This window comes from Eupeodes corollae, chromosome 2, assembly GCF_945859685.1.
Source record: "Eupeodes corollae chromosome 2, idEupCoro1.1, whole genome shotgun sequence".
Taxonomy (NCBI): Eukaryota; Metazoa; Arthropoda; class Insecta; order Diptera; family Syrphidae; genus Eupeodes; species Eupeodes corollae.
The window spans coordinates 95,075,922-95,098,703 of record NC_079148.1 but is presented as its reverse complement, the minus strand read 5'-3'; the positions used below and the strand labels follow the sequence as shown (position 1 = coordinate 95,098,703).

The following is a 22,782-nucleotide window of genomic DNA, read 5'->3' as shown; positions in this document are numbered from 1 at the left end:
GGAAAATGTTACAGAGTGGAAACCTTTTCTCTGTAATTTAATGGAAAGCCTCCATTACAAGGCAAGGGAAGACAACATAGAGAAGGCGAGAAGCTCACTTCACAGAGCTTTGAATAGCTCCAATATGATTTAGGACAATACAACTATTTCAATGACAATTTTAGCTGTCAACAAATATCTTTCCCGTTCCGAGCAAGAGGAGAATCTTTAAACTTCTTACCGCACCGCAACGGCTTAGCTCTGATTTGCTTCATGTGCAATAGTTCGTTTCATCGCAAGATGTCCAAATATTTTAGAAGAAGTTGATCTTCCGGCGATTTTAAATGGGAAAAACTGGCACAATTTATTAAAATAGCAGTAACCTATATAAGAAAAATAATAAGTGAAAGCTTTTAAATTTAAAATTAAAAATCATTTATTTTACAAAATTCAAATAAAAACAGTAAGCAAAGCTATCATCTGGTTGACGGCCCCTCTGGCCATGCCTTATAAGATTTAAGTCAATTAAACATAATGATTTTGTTAAATTTTTCTTGATAAATCAATAAATCTATCTATCTAATCTATCTACATTTCTCCTTTAAATTATGACATTTCCAATGACAATGTAAACAAATGAGGTTTGAAGGGTGTTACGTACGAAGGATTTATATCTCCATTAGATTTATTTGAACGGGATGGGAAGTTATCATCAAGTGGGTCACATTTTAGCCTCTTTTTTTTTCATTTTTAAAGCATAAGCGAACCACTGTGCAATTTTTCCACATTAAGGCCATCTTTCGTTAAGCTTGTGAAGCTCTTCATTAAATTTAAGACCCAAACCCATTGCAATACTGCCATCTGTACGGAAATGTGATGCAACTTTATTTCGAACATTCAATTCCAGAATCAGGTGCATTTTGTTTTGACCTTGACGAAAAATGCGTTGCTTCCATATCCGCCGAACCTTCATATACAAAGGCCGAACACAATCAGTGCCAGAACGCACTCATGACATAAAAGTATCGAAATCGAATTCTTTCATTCATAAAAAATCCATTGCGCAAAATCACCTCTCCTCCGCCAGCCATTTCCGATGATTTCCACTACGTTGTTGGAGTGGTGTGTTTTTGTTTTTTCCTTCCTTAATCTTCGTTCTCCATTTTCATCTTAATATTCTTAAAATTAGAAGAAGAAAAATGTAAACACAGGCAACGACGACGAAGGCAGCAGGAACAACGTCTCGAAGATAAGAAATAGAAACTCTTTAAAGAGCAGCCGAGGAGATGATGAAACGAAATTGTTTGTTTTGAGAAAAATGTTTATCAGTACTTTGTGCAACTCGAGTCGGTATCGGGTTCGGGTCGTGAGGAAGCGACAAGCAATTGACGTCTCTGTTCGCGAATAAAGTAGGGCCGTGCCCGTCTTATTATTATATGTGTTGTTTGTCTGATAAATTTGATATCATCTTAAGATCTCAAGCCATATCAAGCCAAAGTAGAGCAGAGACAATCGAACCCGTCTTATCAGTCATTCAGTGAAGTACCAAAACACCCAACGCGCCGCAGCCGCTTCGCATTCGTAGAGTGTTTTTTCTAGCTCATCTGCCAAAGTGGCAATTTGCCTGCCGCCGACCAGTCATACATCTAAACTGCTCCACAGAACGACGACGATTAAGTTCCTAGCGTGCTAGCCTGGCAGAAGATAGTTTGTGCAGTTATTTTACTTGATATTATGTTTTGATTTCAATTGATTATTTGCATTTTGTTTATTCTCTTGAGCTGTGCTTAAAGCCTTCTGATCTGTCGGTGTGTTGTTGGTCTGAAGAGTGATATTTCAAACCTGTTTTAAAGTTCATTATTGAGTGTATAAATCGTAGTGCATTAATTTTCAATTGAATTGCCTGAGGCTTGACAGATAAATAATAAACGTCAATTATGAGTGAAAATACTGCCACCTGTGTGACAGTGAAAGAATTAAATGAATCACATGGGTGCTATTCTCGACTGCAAGAACTTCGAAAGTTCTATGTTAAAGAGTTCGACGAAGAACCCAAATTCTATGTTCGAGTTCCAGGGAGGTGAATTAAAGTGGAAACAAATTTGAAAATATTAGAAAATTAATTATTTCATCATTCGCAGAGTTAATATAATTGGAGAACATGTAGATTATTGCGGATATCCGGTTCTACCGATGGCAATTGAGCAATCTATTCTTCTAGCAGTGGGCTTCACCAAGGCGAATAACTTCTTGTACTTGCGAAATATTGATGTAATTTTCGATAATTACAAATGCGACCTTAAATCATTCAGGTGGGTTATTTAAAATTTAAATGATGTAAATGGGTCGATTATGGGAATTTTATACGAATTTTACACAAAATAGAAGATCAAAAAGCTGTTACACTTGAATTTATAATTTTTGTATCATTAGTGTGTGTGAGTTATGTATGTGCGGTTGAGTTAGTTTACTTATTTTATTAAGTTATAAACCCAAATATCTTCTATCAATGATAAAAGTCTTTAACATAAACATTACTAGTTTGCGACAAAGAAAATTTGTTAAATCGTAATAAATATTTTATGAATTTCAAAATAGCACACTTGGGTGTTGCAATTTGTTTGACGAGATAAGGCTTTAAACAAAAATTTATGGCACTCCTCGTAGGATGTGTAAATATTAGTTTCATGGTACAAACAATTTATCCAGAATTAAAATTGAATGATTTTATTTTTATATTGTGCGCGAACTAAATAGGTTATGAATGAGGAAAGGATTAGAAAGAAGAAACCGATGCACATTGGTTTTGAATGTGTGCACATTGTAATGAGTGGGAAATATTGAGCCTGGTAAAGCATTCCACATTCGTGTAGTGAGAAAGCAAGAATATCTGTACTTAACAGTACGACCGAAATTGAGATCAAGGGTAAACTTATGGGCATTTCTAGCAGAACGGGTACAATGTTTGAATTATTTAAGGGAAGGAATGCAAGTGGCTAGAGAATTGTTTATAAAAATATCGATTAAATAATTTAAAAACAAGTATCAATATTTTAAATTTATATGTCTATAGTCTTGTTAGCTCGTATTTTTAGATCCGATGTACATATATAAAATAAATGGCAAGTATTGCATTCTAAAAAAAACGGACTTTAGGTTTTCTCCAGAACTAACAAACCGATTTCAATGAATTTTTTCTGCACAAGCTCTTATATTGTCCAATATGACGTGATTATCAAAAATGTCAAATTTTATTTTTTGGATTTAAAAAAAAATGATTTTTTTTTATTTCAAGTTCGATTTCTTAAATACGCGTCAATATCAAAAATTAAATTTAAAACGTACATTAATAACTTTTGTAATAGTTTTCTTAATATTCCCTACTTAAGAGCTAAAATGCAATAGTTTTGAGCGGGTTTGGGAGCATTTTGAACAGAAATTGGAAATTGTGTTGCTTTTTCCCGAAAAATATAGATGCAAAAATCCAGAAAATGAAAAAAATTTCATCTTTTTTCTGCAAAAATAAAACAGAATCTTATAGGCTAATGACAAGTCAACAGAAGCTTCTCAAACTTCAAGCGGTGTTCACACGAGACATGTTTGATTGTAATGCCGTCTGCCATAAAAATAGTTTAATTAAAATTAGAAAAAATGAAAATGCTTTAGAATCTTTTAATTATACAATTCTTTCTTATAATGTTGCAAGATTAACCAATAAGACTTTGTTTGTAGATTTTTATATTAATCAATTTGATTTTGTTTTTTTATATGAGACATTTATTATGGAAATAATTATACGAATTTTGAAAATAAATTTAGGAATTTTGAATTTAAATTAGTACCAGCTGTTAGAGCACAATCAAGGGGAAGAGCTAGTGGAGGTTGCTTCTTCGGATTAAAAAAAAAATCTTTAAAATATGTGTTGCGAATTTAAAGTATGTATATGAAGGCGTTATTTTTGTTGAACTGTTTTACAAAGAAAAATGTTTCCGAATCCTGCCGACTTATATCAACTGCAATCAATGGAATAACGATTTTAAAAAACTAGAAGGTGTAATAACTCGAGGTAAAACATCTAACTTGCTGGTGGTGGGTGATATGAATGCGAGGACAGGAAGACAAGCGGGAAATGAAAATGAGATCCTGGGAATTGAACAAAATTCGAAGGACATTATTGTTAATGCAAGAGGACTGAAGCTTATTGAACTATGCGATACATACGGTTTAAGAATTCAAAATGGAACTAGCTTATCGGATACGATGGTTAAGAGCGTATAGGACCTCAAATGAGGACTATTTCAGACACCAGTATTTGATGGCTAATAAGGCGTACAAAGCAATATGTAAACAAAAAAAGGCTGTTTTCTATGAAGCTGAATCAACACGATTAGCGCTATGCAAAAACTCAAAAGATTTTTGGAACTTGGCAAGACAGCTGAATGGCAAACGGTTTTCAATCCAAACGAACTTGAGTCCAAGCCTTCTGGCAGCTCATTTTGAGAAACTGTTGAATCCAGTACATGAGACACCTTTGGTGGAATACGCTATACCAGCCTATGAATGTGGTGTTCTTGATGCTACAATTAGTAGCCAAGAAGTAATATCAGCTGTAACGAAGCTTAAAGATGGAAAAGCTGCAGGTTCGAATGGCATATCAGCTGAATTTTATAAGTATGGGACACCAGAACTACTCACAAGGCTAACTTTCATATTTAACAATATCATGGAAACCGGGACTATACCACATGAATTCAAGGAATCGATTATTTTTCCGATTCACAAGAAAGGAAACATGTGCCGAACCAGCTAGTTACAGAGGTATATCGTTCCTAAATGCTTCATACAAGATATTTACACTAATACTACACAAACGATTCAACAAATGGATTGATAGCGACAAACTACTGAAGGAGTACCAGGCAGGATTTAGAAGTGGATATTCAACGATCGATCAAATTTTTACCCTTAGATGTATAGCTGAAACATTCCTTCGCATATGCCTTCTTCGTGGATTTTAGAGCTGCTTTCGATATGATCGATAGAAAGGCTCTATTTTATAAGCTATATAGTAAAGGTATGTCATGGAAGTTTGGAAGAGTCATACAGAATCTCTACGACGACACAACAAGTACAGTATGGAATGGTGAAGCGCTTTCGGAAGAATTCAAAACACAATCGGGAGTCAGGCAAGGTTGTACATTGAGCCCAAGCATGTTCACCATGTTCATTGATGATCTGGTTGACATTCTGCCATGTGGAGTAGAGTACGCGGGGATGATAATAAAACTATTGATGTTTGCAGACGATATTGTACTGTTGGCAGCCTCTTCTGAATCATTGCAGTTGATGATTAACCGATTATTCGAATACTGTCGAGTTTGGAATCTGATAGTTAACCTTGACAAATCCAAGATTTTAATATTCAAAAGTGGAAGAGGCCGCAAATGTGCAAACGAAAAATGGCATTATAATGGAGAAAATATAGAGGTTGTAACGGAATTCAAATATCTAGGAGTTACTTTCACGCAAAATCTGAGTATGGAAAAACATCTGAAGGAAAAATTAATAAAAGCAAAATGCCCAATCAGTGCTACATGGAATAAATGCTTTCATAACAAAAGTATATCAAACAGCAGTAAATTCAAACTATTTGAAGCGATATCAGCGTCAATCTTTTTCTACGCAGCTCAGACATGGGGTACAAGGCAGTACGATACGGTGGAAAAACTTCTACGATACTACTGCAAAAGAATCTTCCAGCTTCCGCGTAGCACACCTAACTACGTTATCATGTTAGAAACAGGAATCTCGCCGTTGTTCATTCGAACATGATTAGAAACAAAATCATAAATGAAAGCTTTTAAGATAGACTAATCTTTTTTTTTTTATAAATATATTGCAAAAATACATACGAATTATTGCTCAATCAAATTTTCATATTATGTAAAATTTTCATGTTTTGTCAACTAGGCAGACGGCAAAATGCCATGCTTTTTTGTTATTGTAAATTATGAATTTATTCATTGAAAAAATAATTAAACCAATCTAATCTAATCTAATCTAATCTTATATGCTTTTTCTTCTTGTGCAATTTCCTGCAGTCTAGAGTATTACTACCATTTTCAGTCTGCTAAGGCTAAATCATAGATTTGAGCTGATATTAAAGGAAATATTCTTAAAAAATGACTGTTTTGCATGGCATTTTGAAAATATTTTGATCAAAAAGTAATCATAGAGTAAGAGCCCAGGCACGCCCGACGTTACTTATTTTCTGAGTAACAAAATGTTTCGTACAGAATAGTGTTAGTGTATACTATGAAGGTATACATACTTACATACTATACATACAGGTACTAAAGGTACAAACAAAATGTTTGTATATATTTTACACAATTTCATACAAAATTTAAAATCAATATTGCCAGACAGATTTCGTCGGCGGTAATTTCTGCCAGACACTTTAAAGTTTGTGAAAAAATGGGGTAAGTTTTCTTAGAGTCTGAGTCTTTATTTTTATACATGATATTTTGGAAACTATTTCAACACACTTTGCAAACAGCCAGACAAATTGTAGGAGCCAAATATCCCCCAGACATTTTTAAAATCTCGCTTAGATTATGAGTGTAAGATAAATATTCGTACGCTCAAGCGAGAGAGATATATGTATACGTGCGCCTATTTCCTCCTTTGTCGGTATACTCTGTATAATATTCAGTTGTATTTACTTCGTTCAGTGCAACTTTTCGGCTACAAATATAATGTAAATAAAAATAAAGAATATCATGGCAAAGTCATTAAACTGTGTTTTTTGTAATAGTTCTGATGTGAATTTAACATTATTTACAAAAGAGACATTGCAAAAGTTTCGAACAATTTCAAAACAAAGGAAAGAACATAACCTCAAATTTAAGGATGTTGTTTTGCCGGGTGATTTGTTTGAAAGTTGTTATCATAGACAGTGTTACAAATCATTTACAGGATTAATGAAAAAATATTATTTGCTAAAATCTAGACGTACAGAAAAGACTACTCCAGAGGAAAATTCATCAAATATTACAGGAATCAATCAGCAGCGTGTTTATCAAGATCTGAGTTTGATACACAGTGTACTGAGCCACAATCTTCCATTTCACAATCTCTAAGTCCAGAAACTTCTTTTATACCGGATTCCGAAACAATACCTGAGCCAAATATTATACCTGAGTTAATTGACCCGTCCTATATTCACAAGCAAATAATGTAGTGCTGGAAAATGTTACTTCCTCTTCTGAAATTAATACGTCGACTGAAAGTGATGTAAGTATTGCTCCAAACTATGCTACTTGTATATTTTGTGATCAAAAAACAAAAAAAACTTCGATCAAAAGATTGCCTTTATTTTCATCTAATAAAAAAGATTTTCTGTCTAGAATAGGTCTAGAGTATGAAAATTTTACAGAGTAAGTTAATAAAGTAACAAATTATCCAGGACTAAAAGTCTACTATCATAATAATTGTTAATTAAACTTTTCATACAAGGCATCTTCAAATAAAAAAACAACTAAAACTCTTCGTGAATATCATCAAGGAGCTTTTAAAGAAATATGTAATTTTGTTGAAGAAAATGTAATTAAAAAAGGATGCTGCTTTTTTCTGACTTACCTCAATAGATATTATGTGGAATTATTAGAGGAAATTGATAAAGAAAATAGCAACAATAATTTTACACCGCGCAATTTAGAACTTAAGCTTATACAAATATTTGATAAAGAGATAAAATTTTTTATTATACAAAATAAAAAACTATTAGCTCCAAAACATTTAATAAGTTCTAAAACAAACAATCAACGCAGATGCAGCGAGGAGTCTCACAGGTATAATACAGTTCACTAAATCAATCTCAGCACGTCAACGATGGGCTCTCAGCCATGATCTAAGATCAACTATAATCAGTTATGTTTATTAGGATTTGGGTTTGCATAGGAAACAAGATGTCACAGCAGAGCTAGCAAATCATAATTTGAAAAAAAATACCAAGCAATTACAAAACTTTATTGATACCTTTGATCAGTTTATCAATCCATTTGGCGTGGAAGTACCTAAAGATTTTTTAATAAATATTTCGTCTGGTGAAGCAGCCTCAGAGCCAGTTGAAAAATTCCTTCTCGATATTGAACAATTGATGTTTAAAAAATTTACGAGAATTTAGGACCGTGTTTATCTCGAAGTTTACCAGGCTTTCATTCGATTACTGGCTGTGATTATAACCCAGCTTTTTTCAAGAAAGGTAAACAAAGGCCATTTAATATTCTTAGAAAAAAACGAAGAGTACCAAGAAGCATTCGCCAGATTCGGCGAGTTGGAATTGTTGAGTAATATTAAACTTGAAAAAAAAACCTTCAATACCATTCAGAAATTTATTTCTGATGTTTACAACGTAGCCGGAGTCATTGATATAGATGCTACAAGGCTTCAATTGTTTATCAAGACTTACACTGCTTCCGACGTAAATGAAGAGTTTGTCCGGAAAAATATTAAAAACTTTGATGCGAGCAACTTACCACCGTGTAAGACGGAACTTCGACAGCAGTTTCGGAGAGCAAATTACATCGCTAGTCTCTGGAATAATGCTCACATGAAGACGCTTGGTATATTCAGGCCTGAGAGATGGATGGAAGTTAGAAGACAACCAGTATCAATTCAATTGGTTCGATGGAGATCAATTATCAGCTTTCGTCAGTGAATCGCTTGACAAAAACTCAGGTATTTCTCTAAAAAAATGTCTTTTATAAATGTATAGCTATTCCATTCTTTATTACGTTACATGTTTTTACAGAGACAAGTAATGCTGATCTTGATGACGATGATGATGACTTAGACATTCAATACAAAGATTGGCTGGATGACGAGTTATCAAATATCAACGGTGACGAAAATTGAAAATTACAATACACTTATTAATTAGCAAACTAACTAATCTTGAATTAATTCGTTTATAATATTTTCTTTACAAACTTCTTGATATCTTGTAGAAGAACTTGAATAAATATTTTTTTATAGAATTAAATGCTAGTCTGGGGGATATTTGGCTCCTACAATTTGTCTGGCTGTTTGCAAAGTGTGTTGAAATAGTTTATCATGTATAAAAATAAAGACTCAGACTCTAAGAAAACTTACCTCATTTTCTTCGCAAACTTTAAAGTGTCTGGCGGAAATTACCGCCGACGAAAACTGTCTTTCAATATTGATTTTAAATTTTGTATGAAATTGTGTAAAATATATACAAAAATTATCACTCAGGGTTTAAGAAAAGTAAGAGTTTTTTTTTGTACCTTTAGTACCTGGTACAGGTAAATTGGCCGCCGTCCCAACCTAACAAGTATGTATACCTTCAAAGTATACACTAACACTATTCTGTACGATACATTTTGTTACTCAGAAAATTAGTAACGTCTGGCGGCCGTGGGCTCTTGGACTATCAATACTATTTATTGTTTGTTTCTTAAATTTCAAGAAATAGGTGCCTTTAGGTACCTACATAATTTCTCTAAAAAGTAAAAACAAACAAAGTAAGTAAGTACAAAATTTTGTAAAAACAAACAAACTAAGTAAGGAACAAATGTTTTCTTACTTCAATTTACGAGATATTCAAAATTAAAAATATATTCTTAAATTCATGTGTAAATCTCAGTTCTAGATCATTCAATGCAAATTCACCTCGAAAAGTTGAGATTTTTTAATATTTTAAGATCATAAATGTTTTTGTATTGAATAGATTATACATTTTGAAATAAAAAAAAAACACCTTAAGAAAGCTTTACACTATATGTATATGTACATACGTCAATAAAATAAGATGGAATTGATTACGAGTTTCCTGTTTTCTCAGAATATATAAAATTAGTGATCTCTTCTTCAAGGATTTTTTTTTTCAAAATCTGAATATTTGCTTTTTCTGTCAGAATATAAGTATGTATGTATGTATATTAAAATAATTTGAAGCATAACTTAAAGTTTTTTCAAATTTAAAAATTTGAGAATACAAACATTTTTGTTGTTGTGACAGACAACGGTTTTTTTGTTGAATATCGTTAAATTACTTACAAATGCCCCCCCCCCCTTCTCGGTCGTCCAGCACTTCTTCCTTCTTGTGTGAGCGGATCTTACTGCATTGCTTGACCTGCAATGCAGTCGTTACCTTTTAGAGGCGTCCAATCAATTGCCATTTACGCCTTCGTAATATAGTCTATAGGTTCCTGGCCTGTTCCTGTGAAGGAACTTATTTGATATACGGTTTGGCAGAAAATCCTTAGGATGTTACGAAGACTTCTATTCACGAATGTTTGCAGCTTTCTTGTAATGGGTGAAGGAACCTTCCAAGTTCTGCACCCACAAAGAAGCACAGATTCGACATTTGAGCAAAACAGTCGTAGCTTTACTTAAGCTGATAGAGTTACATATGTATTTCTCAAAATTTTCCACAACGTACCGAACGCCGCTTGTTTGACATATGTTAAAGATGTATATTTATATTATTTTATTCTGATTATTATATTCGATTCAACCCGACACCATTTTTGTAAAATATATATTTTTTTTGAGAATTAAAGTAATTATAACGAAGTTTGAAAGAAATTGAGTTTTATTTTGTATCAATTGGAAATAAAGATAGAAATTTTAACTGGCGACAAGAAACATTGGCTCCGGCTTCCGGCTCGAAGGACCACAATGTTTCTTGTCGCCAGTTAAAATTTCTATCTTTATTTCCAATTGATACAAAATAAAACTCAATTTCTTTCAAACTTCGTTATAATTACTTTAATTCTCAAAAAAAATATATATTTTACAAAAATGGTGTCGGGTTGAATCGAATATAATAATCAGAATAATAATTGACCTTCCTTTTACTCAAGAAGGTTAAAAAGCTAACTTTTATAATTATAACATTAATGATTAGTTTGACAAGAAATATCATATTGGGCTAATATCATATTATGTAATTCACAATAGTAGTTAAATCTTATTTAAAATGTTATGCATATTTGATTTATTTTGTTTTAAATGTTTCTTTAAAATAATATAAATATACATCTTTAACATATGTCAAACATTCTCCGCCCCGGTGAACGATGTTCGCAAATTGGCGCCTTGATGTAAGTGTCCAATCCGGCCCTGGCATATTTTTATTCGATGCGTAAGTACCCCCAAATTGTTGCTAACTTTCTTTGATAAGAACATGCAAAGAGAAAAAATTATTAGAGTAACATAAAACAAGACAAACAAGTTCAAGGTTAACAACAAAAAATAACAGTTTATGTTAGTGCATAACACCTGCACTCATAGTTTTCCTTATTGATTTCATTCAATGAGCTTTTACAACCGTTGCCCATTCAAGGTTACTGTACGATGTTCTTGTTGTTTTTGTTGTTGTTTTCTCTGTACCAATGCACATTATTGAATTCGCCGTGGTCTATTGACGATCGTCTTTAAACGTAAATCGATTTTCATTGATGTCGGGTCGCGGTCGATCGTTATGTTTATTGTGCGCAGTGTTTTAAATTATATTTTTTTGTATTAATTTATTAGTATTTCTCGTGCCGGGCGTGTGTAAGAAAAAAAATGTTTTTTTTTTTTTTTTTATTATTAAATTATATTATATTATTATCAAATTTATTATTATTATAAATTGGTAGTGCGGTTGCCAATGATTATTATTTTTATATTGATAATAATAAATTATGAAAAACATCAAAGTGATTGAGTGTTGTGTAAAGTGTTTGCTGCTGCTGTCGCTGCTGCTGCTGCTGTCGCTGCTGCTGCTGCTGTCGCTGCTGCTGCTGCTGTCGCTGCTGCTGCTGCTGTCGCTGCTGCTGCTGTCGTTGCTGCTGCTGTCGTATCCGCATAAAGCGCGGGTTGGATGTGGTTTGGTGTTTTTTATTATGTTTTTCATTTTTATTTAATTTATATTTATATTTATTATAATTTAATTTTATTTATAAATTTTATAAATTTTATTTATTTGGACTCTTTTTTTTTTGTTTTTAATTATTAAAATTTTGTGTGTGCGTGTGTGCGTGTGCTTACGTGTTTCGGTAGCGTATTTTTTTACGATTTCGATTTCGGGTGATGAATGTGTGTCATTTTACAATGCAAATAATTGCAAATGGCTGCCGATGTTATCCAACGTTGATGACGTCATATCGGATTTTGGTCTGAATTCGTTTTGAATTCAATTTGATTTAAAAATATAAAATAATTAATTAATTTTTAGTGTTGTGTGATAATTTTTAGCGGTAAAAAAAAAATGTTTTAAATAATTTTCCATTGTGTTGTGTTGTTGATTTAAAATTTTGTGAAAATTAGTATAAAATTGTAATCTTGTTGTGTTGTGTAAATATTTATATAAAATATAAAAAAACTGAAAAGCCGACGGCGATTGGATTGTGTTTTTGCCGACGGGGTTTGATGGATTTGCCGAAGGGATTTCATCGATGAATTTGCTGGTGGTGTGGTGTAGTTAAATTTAATTATTTTTTTTTTTTTAATTTATTTATTTGAATTTATTGTGTTGTGTATTAAAATTATTATATTTAATAAATTTAAAAAAAAAATATTATAATGAGTTTTTTTTATTTTTTTTTTTTAATTTTTTTTTTGAGATTTTGATTTTGTTACATTTTATTTCAAATAATTCTATTTCGAATTCTAATTTTATGGATTCTTTGAACTGGTTGAATGTTTTCTTTTTTGAGATTTATTGAGTGGACTGTAAATGATTTAAATGTGGTGTTGTGTTGTGTTGTGTGGAGTATTTGATCATTTTGATGATTTTAATATATTTGAAATCAACTATTTTTCGTAAGAATTTTTTTTTTTTTATTATTATTATTGATTTAAATTAGGGTGTTTTCATCGGTCGAGGTGTTACACGGTAGGTAACAGATTTTCGTGATAGGCCGTTTCATAATTCCAGATTTTGTTTTTAGCGTTACCACTCGGACTAGTCCGTCAGCTCCCGGATGTGTGTCGGTTATTCTTGCTAATGCCCATTGGGATGGCGGAAGTCTTTCATCCTTGACCAAAACAAGACTTCCAACTTTAGGTTCAGCTTCCCTTTTCGTCCATTTTGGTCGTTGTTGCAATCGTGAAAGGTATTCTCCGTTCCATTTTTGCTACGTTTTTGTCCTTTTGAGGAATTGTGAGCAAGGGTTCGCCAATTAGGAAGTGTCCTGGTGTTAAATAGTCTAGATCATCGATATTATCCGATAGAGGGCATAGAGGTCGGGAATTCAAACAGCCTTCGATCTGCGTGAGAAGTGTGTAGAGTTCCTCGAAAGTTAACCTCTCATCTCTTGTGGTTCGTTTTAGATGGTGTTTAACTGATTTCACACCAGCTTCCCAAAGACCACCAAAGTGAGGGGAAGCTGGAGGAATAAAATTCCAGTTTGTTCCTGAATTAGCTAGAGTCCCTGCGATTTCTTTCCAATCGTGTTTAGCTTCTTCTAGCATACGGGCTAATTCGCGATTAGCTCCCACAAAGTTCGTGCCGCAGTCGCTATAAATTTGGGCACAAATGCCTCGGCGTGAGGTGAAGCGACGAAGAGCTGCTAGGAATGCCTGTGTTGTCAAGTCTGACACTGTTTCGAGGTGGATTGCCTTGGTAGACAGGCAAATAAAAATGGCAAAATATCCTTTGAAAGTTTTAGCTCCTATTCCTTTCCATGTTTTAATTTCTATAGGACCGGCGTAATCAACTCCTGTATGGGTGAATGGTCTGGATATTCGTACTCGTGGTGCTGGCAGGCTTCCCATGAGTTGTTGTAGACTCCTTTTTTTGTATCTGAAACATATTGGGCAATTATGTATATGTTTTTTTACGTGTTGCTTAAGTCTTGTGATCCAGTAAGTCATACGAATGAAGGCCGCAGTTTGCTGATTTCCTCCGTGTAGGGTCTTATTGTGTGCATCTCGCATTACTAGTTCAGAGAAGTGGTAATTGGGTTTTAGAATGATCGGATGTTGCTGGTTATATGAAAGTAGTGTGTTCTCGAGTCGGCCACCCACACGAAGTAACCCATTACCATCGATGAACGCATTAAGAGATAACAAGGATTTGGGAATTGTATTTTTATTCTCTAATTCACTCAGTTCTGCAGTGAACATGAACATTCAATTCTCCTGAAATCCTTAATGTTTTTCGTCTTTTTGCAAGGCAATTCCATTTAAAGCGATAACAGAATGCAATTGCTCTGATGATCTTTGATAGTCGCGAACACCTTAGTATACATCTGTTAATGTCATCATCTGCTTCATCAGAGTTGGCTACTAAGCATTGTTTCTTTTCCGTTCGCCTTTCAATTTCGGTTTCGAGAGTAGATGGTTGTACGGGTATTTCAAATTGCCACTTTTCTCGCAAAAATGAGGGCCCTATCCACCAAAGGTCTTGTGTTCCCAACGCTGAAGGTGAAACGCCCCTAGATGCTAAATCAGCTGGGTTATGGTCTGTTGGAATGTGTTTCCAAATATCGCAGTTTGTTAATCGTTGGATTTCAGCAACCCTGTTACTGACAAACGTTGTCCATTTGGAAGGTTGTGCTTTAATCCAAGCCAACGTAATCATTGAGTCTGACCATGCATATACCTTTGCGTTCGAGACATCCAGAACTTCTTTTGTGTAATTTAATAGAATATTCTCGGCATTATCAAGGACACGTATGAAGACAACTGCTCCATAAGCCTTCTCCGACGCGTCACTAAAACCGTGAAATTCCACCGATTTCTGTGTATTGTGTGTATTTATCCACCGTGGGATTTTAACGTGTTGTATTAAAGGCAATTCCTTCTGAAAAACTTGCCATTCTTCTTTAAGATCTGATGAAATGGGTTCATCCCAATCGGTTCCTCTGCACCATAATTTTTGCATTATGATCTTGGCTTTGATCACACATGGCGCAATCCAGCCAAGCGGATCAAAAAGTTTTGCAATTGCTGATAGCATTGTCCTTTTTGTCACTTCATCGGTTTCCTGTTGAAAGTTTTTGAACGAAAATGAGTCTTCTTGTGGATTCCATCTTATGCCTAATGTTTTGACATGATCTTTTGATTGAAAAGGCACTTCAAAAGTTATCTCACAATCTTCTTTGGGTAAGTCTTGCAGAAGATCTTTGCAGTTGGACGTCCACTTCCGAAGTTTGAGGCCTGCAGACGCCAAAAGATTTCGTGTTTCTTCGCGTTTTATACGAGTTTCGTCTATAGAATCTCCTCAACTGATGAAATCGTCTACGTACATCTCACTTTTAACCGCAAGAGCTCCCTTTGGATACCTTTCAGACTCATCATCAGCGGCTTTGTGTAGGACACGAATGGCCAAATAAGGCGCACAAGCCGTGCCAAAAGTGACCGTCTTCAGTTTAAAGACCTTGATGGGTTGCTTTGGATTTTCACGCCAAATAATGAGTTGATAGTATCTATCCAGTTCTTGCACAAAAATTTGGCGATACATCTTCTCTATATCAGCTGTTATTGTAAATTTGAATGCTCGCCATTTTAAAATTATGTCAACAATGTTCTTTTGAAGTTTAGGACCTGTCATCAGGTGTTGATTTAAGGATGTACCATCATAGGTTTTTGAGGCTGCATCAAAAACGACTCTTAATTTTGTGGTAGAACTCGATTCTTTAAATACAGCATGATGAGGAAGAAAATAGTGAAAAGGGGTTTTCAAAATTGGGTCGTTTACGTCTACTTCTTCCATTTGTTTCAAACTGAGGTATTCCATGATACATTGGCTGTAACTTTCTTGCAATTTTGGGTCCCTTTCAAATCGTCGTTCCAAAGATAAAAAACGTCGAGTTGCCATTTCTTTGCTGGATCCTAGTTCAGGATGAAATCCTACTTTAAATGGAAGATTCACTTCGTACCGCCCATCACATAATCGCTTGGTTGTTTCATTAAAATACTTTTCGCAGGCAATATCCTCTTCTGAAGCTCGAATCACGAAAGGAAGTTCTTCAATCTCCCAAAATTTTCGGATTTGTGTATCGAGATCAATGTGTTGGAAGAAACTTCGGATCGACTTTGGAGTAACTTCAGGATTCTTACCCAATATAATCCACCCCAATTGGGTGTTTTGTGCAATGGGAGCGACTACGTGCTCGCTGCGAATAATTTCCGGTAATATAATGTCCGGATAAACATCTGAGCCGAAAAGTATGTCGATTGGAGCGGGAACATAAAATTCAGGATCTGCTAACTGCAAATTAGCCAGATGATCATAATTGTGTGGTATCATTTTGTGGGTCGGAAGAAGGCCAGTCAACGATTTAAAAATGTACGCTTTGGTTGCGCCTTCAAACGTCGAATGTTTAGATTTAAACATTATGTTAACGTAACTTTGACTGATGCCGCTGCTGACCTTCCCTAGCCCTGATACATTAACATTTGTTTGGTGTTGGGTGAGATTTAAAAGCCTTGCTGCTGACTCAGAGATAAAGGTGGCATCTGAGCCTGGGTCAATTAGTGCTCTGAGATCTGAAAATCTTCCATATTCACATTTAACTCTAACGATCGCAGTGGCTAATAAAATTTGAGTACCGTGGACTTGAGACGCATAAAAATTGTGTCGGGTATTGCAACCAGGAACACTTTCGCCTGTTGGTTGGAAAGCAGGAGCATTTGGATTCACGGCTACCTGTTGGTTCTGAAGTTGCGAACTTCGTTGTTGAAAATGTGTTGAGTTGTTCGCATTAGAACTTGAATTTTGTGAAATTGAGTTACTAGGATTAGAAATCGTGTTTTGTGTGTGTAAATTGTTGTGCAAAAAAGAGTGATGTTTTTGGTTACAAAAATAACAGGACCGGTTACTTAAACAAAAACGAGTTTTGTGGCTGTAAGCAAGACAGTTTTCACACACTCCAGCTTGCTGTACAGCCTGTTGCTTTTGTACCGCATCCATGTTTAAAAACCGATAACATTTCATCAACGAGTGTTGTCCTTTTTTTCAAATTTGACATTGATATTGCGTTTTAAATTGTTGTTTTTGGGTTTTAGCATGAAATGTTTTAGCTGTGACAGGCGATTTCGTGACTGGCTTTGGCTGTGTAGTGCAACTGGCTTGCTGCACAATAGCTTCCAAAGTCCGAAAACGTGATTTAAGAAAATCAGTAAAATCGGCGAAGGTTGGGAGTTCTTTGTTATTGCCGAGCTTTTCTTCCCATAGCTGTTGGGTTTTGGCGGATAGTTTTTGAAAGAGGATATAAATTAATATTGTGTCCCAGTCCTTCACTGGTAATCCTAAATTTTCCAAAGCATGAACAACTTCGATTGTTGTGTCAAGTAAGCTTTTAAGGGTTTCGGCAGATTCCTTACTTTGTACAGGTTGGCCAAAAAATACCTTGAGATAAGAATTGACCAAAACTCTTTTATGATCATACCTTTCTTTCAATAAATCCCATGCCTTTGCATAATTCCCAGAACTAAGATCTAAATGATGCAGAAGACGTTCGGCATCGCCTGTCAAACTTTCTTTCAAAAAATGCATTTTTTGGATCTCGTTCAAGCCAGGATTGTTATGAACAAGTGACGTAAAAATATCGTGATAGGAACGCCACGATGTATAAGACCCCGAGAACGTGGGAGGTTTGATTGGAGGAAGCTTGAGGACATTTGGCTGTGACTGGTGTGTTGCTGATGGAAGGCCTGTTGATGGAGGTGCTCCCACTGTAGGCGTAAGTGGAGCGGACGGACTTAATTTGTCTAAACCATCCATCATTTCAGTCCTATATTCGAGATAAATGGCGCGAATTTGATCGAACACCGCTATCATGTCTTCTTTTTTAAAATTCTCTTCGAGCTTCCCCCCGCTAACGATTTCCTCGTGATATCTTTTGGCATTTTCTAAATTTTGTTCAAGTAGCTCCATGCGAGTTTTCAAATAGTTACTCGTTCGACGAGCCTGGCCTGTCTTCTTAAAATTAGAAAAGTCGCGCTCTAATTGCGCCAAAACTTCTTTTTGAAGCTCCCCAAACGACATAATGGACTTTTGTTATTTAAAAAATGTAATAAAAAAAAGAGCAAAAAAAAATACTTTAAAAATGAGGACTTACTTTGTGTGCCTTCGATGGATGTTGTAGAGTTGAGTTTGGAATTAATTACGCGTCGCGGGAGCCCCGATTTGCACAGCACAATTGTGTTCTTTTTAAATAATTTAAATTTATAGTCAATTGTAATTTATTGTTTTTTGTTTTACGCAATTTTCTTGCACAACTTATTAATTTTAAAAATTAAAGTTTAAAAATGTCTATATATATATATGTATATATATATGTATATTTCACTTTATATAAAAGACAAATTTACACACTTTTCTTTTTGTTTTAATTAATTTAATCTAATTTAAGGCTCGAAGGACCAATGTTTCTTGTCGCCAGTTAAAATTTCTATCTTTATTTCCAATTGATACAAAATAAAACTCAATTTCTTTCAAACTTCGTTATAATTACTTTAATTCTCAAAAAAAATATATATTTTACAAAAATGATGTCGGGTTGAATCGAATATAATAATCAGAATAATAATTGACCTTCCTTTTACTCAAGAAGGTTAAAAAGCTAACTTTTATAATTATAACATTAATGATTAGTTTGACAAGAAATGTCATATTGGGCTAATATCATATTATGTAATTCACAATAGTAGTTAAATCTTATTTAAAATGTTATGCATATTTGATTTATTTTGTTTTAAATGTTTCTTTAAAATAATATAAATATACATCTTTAACATATGTCAAACACCGCTTTTTCTTTGTTGATGCGGCAGATGAAGTCTTGTTCGGTTCCACCTTAGATGGGGACGATACTATCAAGGTATTGTAAGCTATTCACATTTTCCAACGGTTCGGTTATAATAGGAAATATTTATTTGAGAGGATGGTTGGGTTCCGGAGCTGATCATTTTTATTTCACCGGAATAAATTTTCAACCCCACAACTTCTGCTTCTCTCTCCACACTTGTTGTCATTTGATGGAGATCCTTGATCCAATGAGAGAGTAAGCAAACATCGTCCGCGTAATCCAAGTGCTTTATAAATAGGATTTCAAAGTCCATTGGATCCCTCCACTACCTGACAAAGTACATCGCTTATCACTCACAAAAACAATATTGGCGACAGAATACAGCCCTGTTTGACTCCGCTACGGATTTCAAAATCATCTGACAACATACCATGGTGCAAAACGTGACACTTGTATCCATCATATGTTTCAGGGTGTGATCAATACAGGAGAATCCAGCGCGAAATCCTGCTTGTTCGGCACCGAGTGTAGCCTCAAGGTGTTCTCTGATGCGATCCCGTATGACTTTTGCTACTTTTTCGGCAACGACGACAGGTAGAACGCAAATTCCTCTCCAGTTTTCGCATTCGCACTTTGTTAGATCTCCTTATATTGGGAGCTTTACGATAATTCCCTTCTTCCACTCATCGGGGAAGCTTTCGGTGGTCCAGGCTTCTTTTATGAGCGGCTGAAGCAGTTCGCTTGATGACGTTGGCGCTGCTTGTAAAGCTCTGCGGGAATTCTATCAAGTCCTACCACTTTGTTGTTCTTAAGTGCTTTAATTGCGACAACGATCTCATCTTTTCTTCTAGGTGCGGTACGGATTCGGGGATTAATTTGTTCGGGCGCTTCAGAAGGCATCGGCTGCACGTTGTTTTAAAACCGAGGAAAAGTGTTTTAATGCATTGATGTAGTTACGCTTGTCACGGCGTTTGATTGTATTGGTAGGGTAGCCCTCAAAGAACCGTTAATTTTGCTAATTTTTGTTTACGAAAATCAAATATAAAATGTACATAAAATAGTACGTTTTAAATAACTGCACACTATAAATATTTTTAAATCAAAATTGAAAAATTTAACATTTAATATTTAAGAAATCAATTTAAGAAAAATAACGCATTAATGATTTTCAAAAAATGAGGATTTTTTGTGAAAAAAGTGATGGTATATACATTTTTAATAGACAAACTTATTTTGCAGGTATATTTTTAAATCTAAAATTATAAGAACTATTTTTAAACAAACTCTTTAGATGTAGAAGCAAGTTCATGGAACCCATTCGTATATTTTATTTAAATTAGTTTTTAATCGAAATTTTGTATTAAATTCCTCAATTAAATTGACTCGGATTAACGGCTGACATTTCAAATGTACATCAAAAATATAAATTAATTTTATTACTAGGTATTGTGTTTTCGGATTAAATCAAAAATCGTTCTCCAATAAGGGGTTTTAATATTTAAATTGATCTTTTTTAAGTCTATGAATGTTTCTATCATTTTCATGACCAATTTTAACATTAAAGACTAATAAAAATTGTATCCTTATAGTATGACCTTATTTTTCACGTATACTAAAGCTATTAAATCACATTTTTGAACACCTCTTCGAGAATTAACACAGTTAAAACTTTTCTAACAAAATTGGGATTCTTTTGTTGATTGCGCACCTTTTCGTTGAAAATAAACATACCGTCCACATCAATATCAACCAATCACGGCCATAAACAATCTCAGTAACGGCGCAGTTTTTACTTATCGAAAGAAGACAAAGTGACAGCAATCCAAATAGAGGATGTTCTTATTAGGCAGGTACAAACGTCATAAGTGACTCGAAAGCTAGGCAAGTTTCTAGTATCTGATTGGCCAGCTGCCAAAAACGTACCTTCTTACTAAAGCAACTTCAAGAAAAATCTCCCTAACTATCAAGTCAAGTCTACTTCTGTCAAAATGACAGTTGATCATGTGTTTTCATTCAACTCAAAGCTGAACTTTATTACTCTATGATTTATTTATTTTCAGCACACTTTCATTCAATGCTTTTGTAAAGAGTTTCCTTGTTAATTTGAACACAAATAAGTTACATTCAGTTACAATACAATATACAAATCGTAATGGACTTGTAGCTTGAGCAAGAAGTGTTTTGTAGACAATAATGTTTTTGGTAATTTTTGTATGATGTACTGAAGGAAGAGGTTACTGAAGCTAAGTTCCAAATTTGAAGTTTATGAGTCTTTAAAATCTAATTAGTTGCTTGATGAAAATGTACTTTTAAGGAATGCAGTTGACTGCAAATGAAGTATCCTATGTTTTCTGAACCTGCCCATTGAAAACCCTATATTTTTAAATTTAGACCTTATGGCAGAAATAAATGACAATTATTTTGGATTCCTGGAAGAATATATTCTAATGTAATTTTTTCTAAGACTTCACATAAAAATTGTGATAATTTTGGAACATTATTTACAGAAGGCCACCTAATCATTTAAATCACAGCCTTAACGACTTGAAAATAAACTTATTTGCTTTTATAATTAACATTTCATTTTAGGATTGACATCCCTGAAAAGGGTGGTCCAGAATGGTACAAATACTACTTATGTGGAGTAAAAGGCATTTTCGAAAATATGAACATAAACGACTCGGGCTCAATCGGAATGTATGTTGCATTAAGTGGCAACATTCCCCATGGTTCAGGACTCTCTAGCTCAAGCGCATTAGTTAGCTCTGCAACCCTCGCAACTTCTTTCGTATACAAAACCTCACTCAATCGTAAAATGCTTGCATCTGTATCGGCAAGTTGTGAACGTTATATCGGAACCCAAGGAGGTGGAATGGATCAAGCTATTGCATACCTAGCCGAGGCAGGTTGTGCACAATTTATTGAATTTTATCCTGAGCTCAAAACCACATCCATACAATTGCCGCCGAATGCATGCTTCGTCGTTGCCAATAGTCTTGCCGAAAAAAATAAAGCTGCTTCGTCGGACTTTAACGAGAGGGTTGTAGAATGCCGTTTGGGATGCCGGATCCTTGCCAAACGAATGAATTTCGAAAACTGGAAGAATATACTAAGATTTGCTGAACTACAAAATGCACTAAACTGCCATCTAGATGAACTCGAAGCTATGGCGTCGAAGATATTATCCAAAGATATTTATACCCGAGAAGATATTCTACAGGAACTGCAAGTTTCTGAGAAAGAATTCGAAAATGACTGCCTTACACCAAACACACGTAAAATGAGCCACTTCAAATTACGGCAAAGAGCCCTTCACGTTATCCAAGGTAAGGATATTCTAATGTACACAATTGTTCTATTAAAAGACTCACATTTATTTTGTATTCCTTATGCTCTGCAACTTTGTTTCCAGAATCACTTAGAGTGCAGATATTCCGTTCAACTTGTGAGGCAACAATGACGTGGGGAAAAGTCGACACTCTTTCCAAACTCATGCAAGAGTCACATCAAAGTTTAAAACACCTCTATGAATGCTCGCACCCGAGTTTGGACAGATTGATTGAAATATCAGAGGAAGCTGGTGTGGGAGCACGTTTAACAGGTGCAGGGTAGGTTCAACTGAATTACAGTTATTTATATTACATTCCATCGAATTGTCCTTAACATTTTTTATATTTTTTTATCCAGTTGGGGTGGATGCATTGTGGCTTTGTGTGAGTCTATTGAGTCATCCAAGAAATACATTGAACTACTCAAGATGAAATATTATTCGAAGTTATCGAAAGTTGATGAAAGCAATTTGGAAAATGTAGTTTTCGCAACTTTTCCACAAAATGGTGCTGAGATATTAGTAATGGCATGTGCCAGAGATATTCCCTCGAAAATATAGAATATTTAGATGAATTTATAGAACAATGAGGATATTATAAATGGTATTAAATTTTTCAAAAAAGTTATCAACTAAATATGTGTACTGTATATCAGATATTTTTTTTAATAGTTTAATTGAATTATACGAAACTTAAGAAAT

General features: G+C 34.4%; 1 protein-coding gene across 1 annotated transcript; it reads left to right on the top strand.

The window, feature by feature from the left end:
• The first annotated feature begins 1,078 nt into the window (after positions 1-1,078).
• Positions 1,079-22,782, top strand: LOC129945815 (N-acetylgalactosamine kinase). Its single transcript, XM_056055746.1, has 5 exons — positions 1,079-2,059; positions 2,121-2,291; positions 21,342-22,078; positions 22,165-22,360; positions 22,440-22,782. Exons 1-5 carry the CDS (start codon positions 1,917-1,919, stop codon positions 22,639-22,641), a joined length of 1,449 nt encoding a protein of 482 aa, XP_055911721.1. The 5' UTR covers positions 1,079-1,916; the 3' UTR covers positions 22,642-22,782.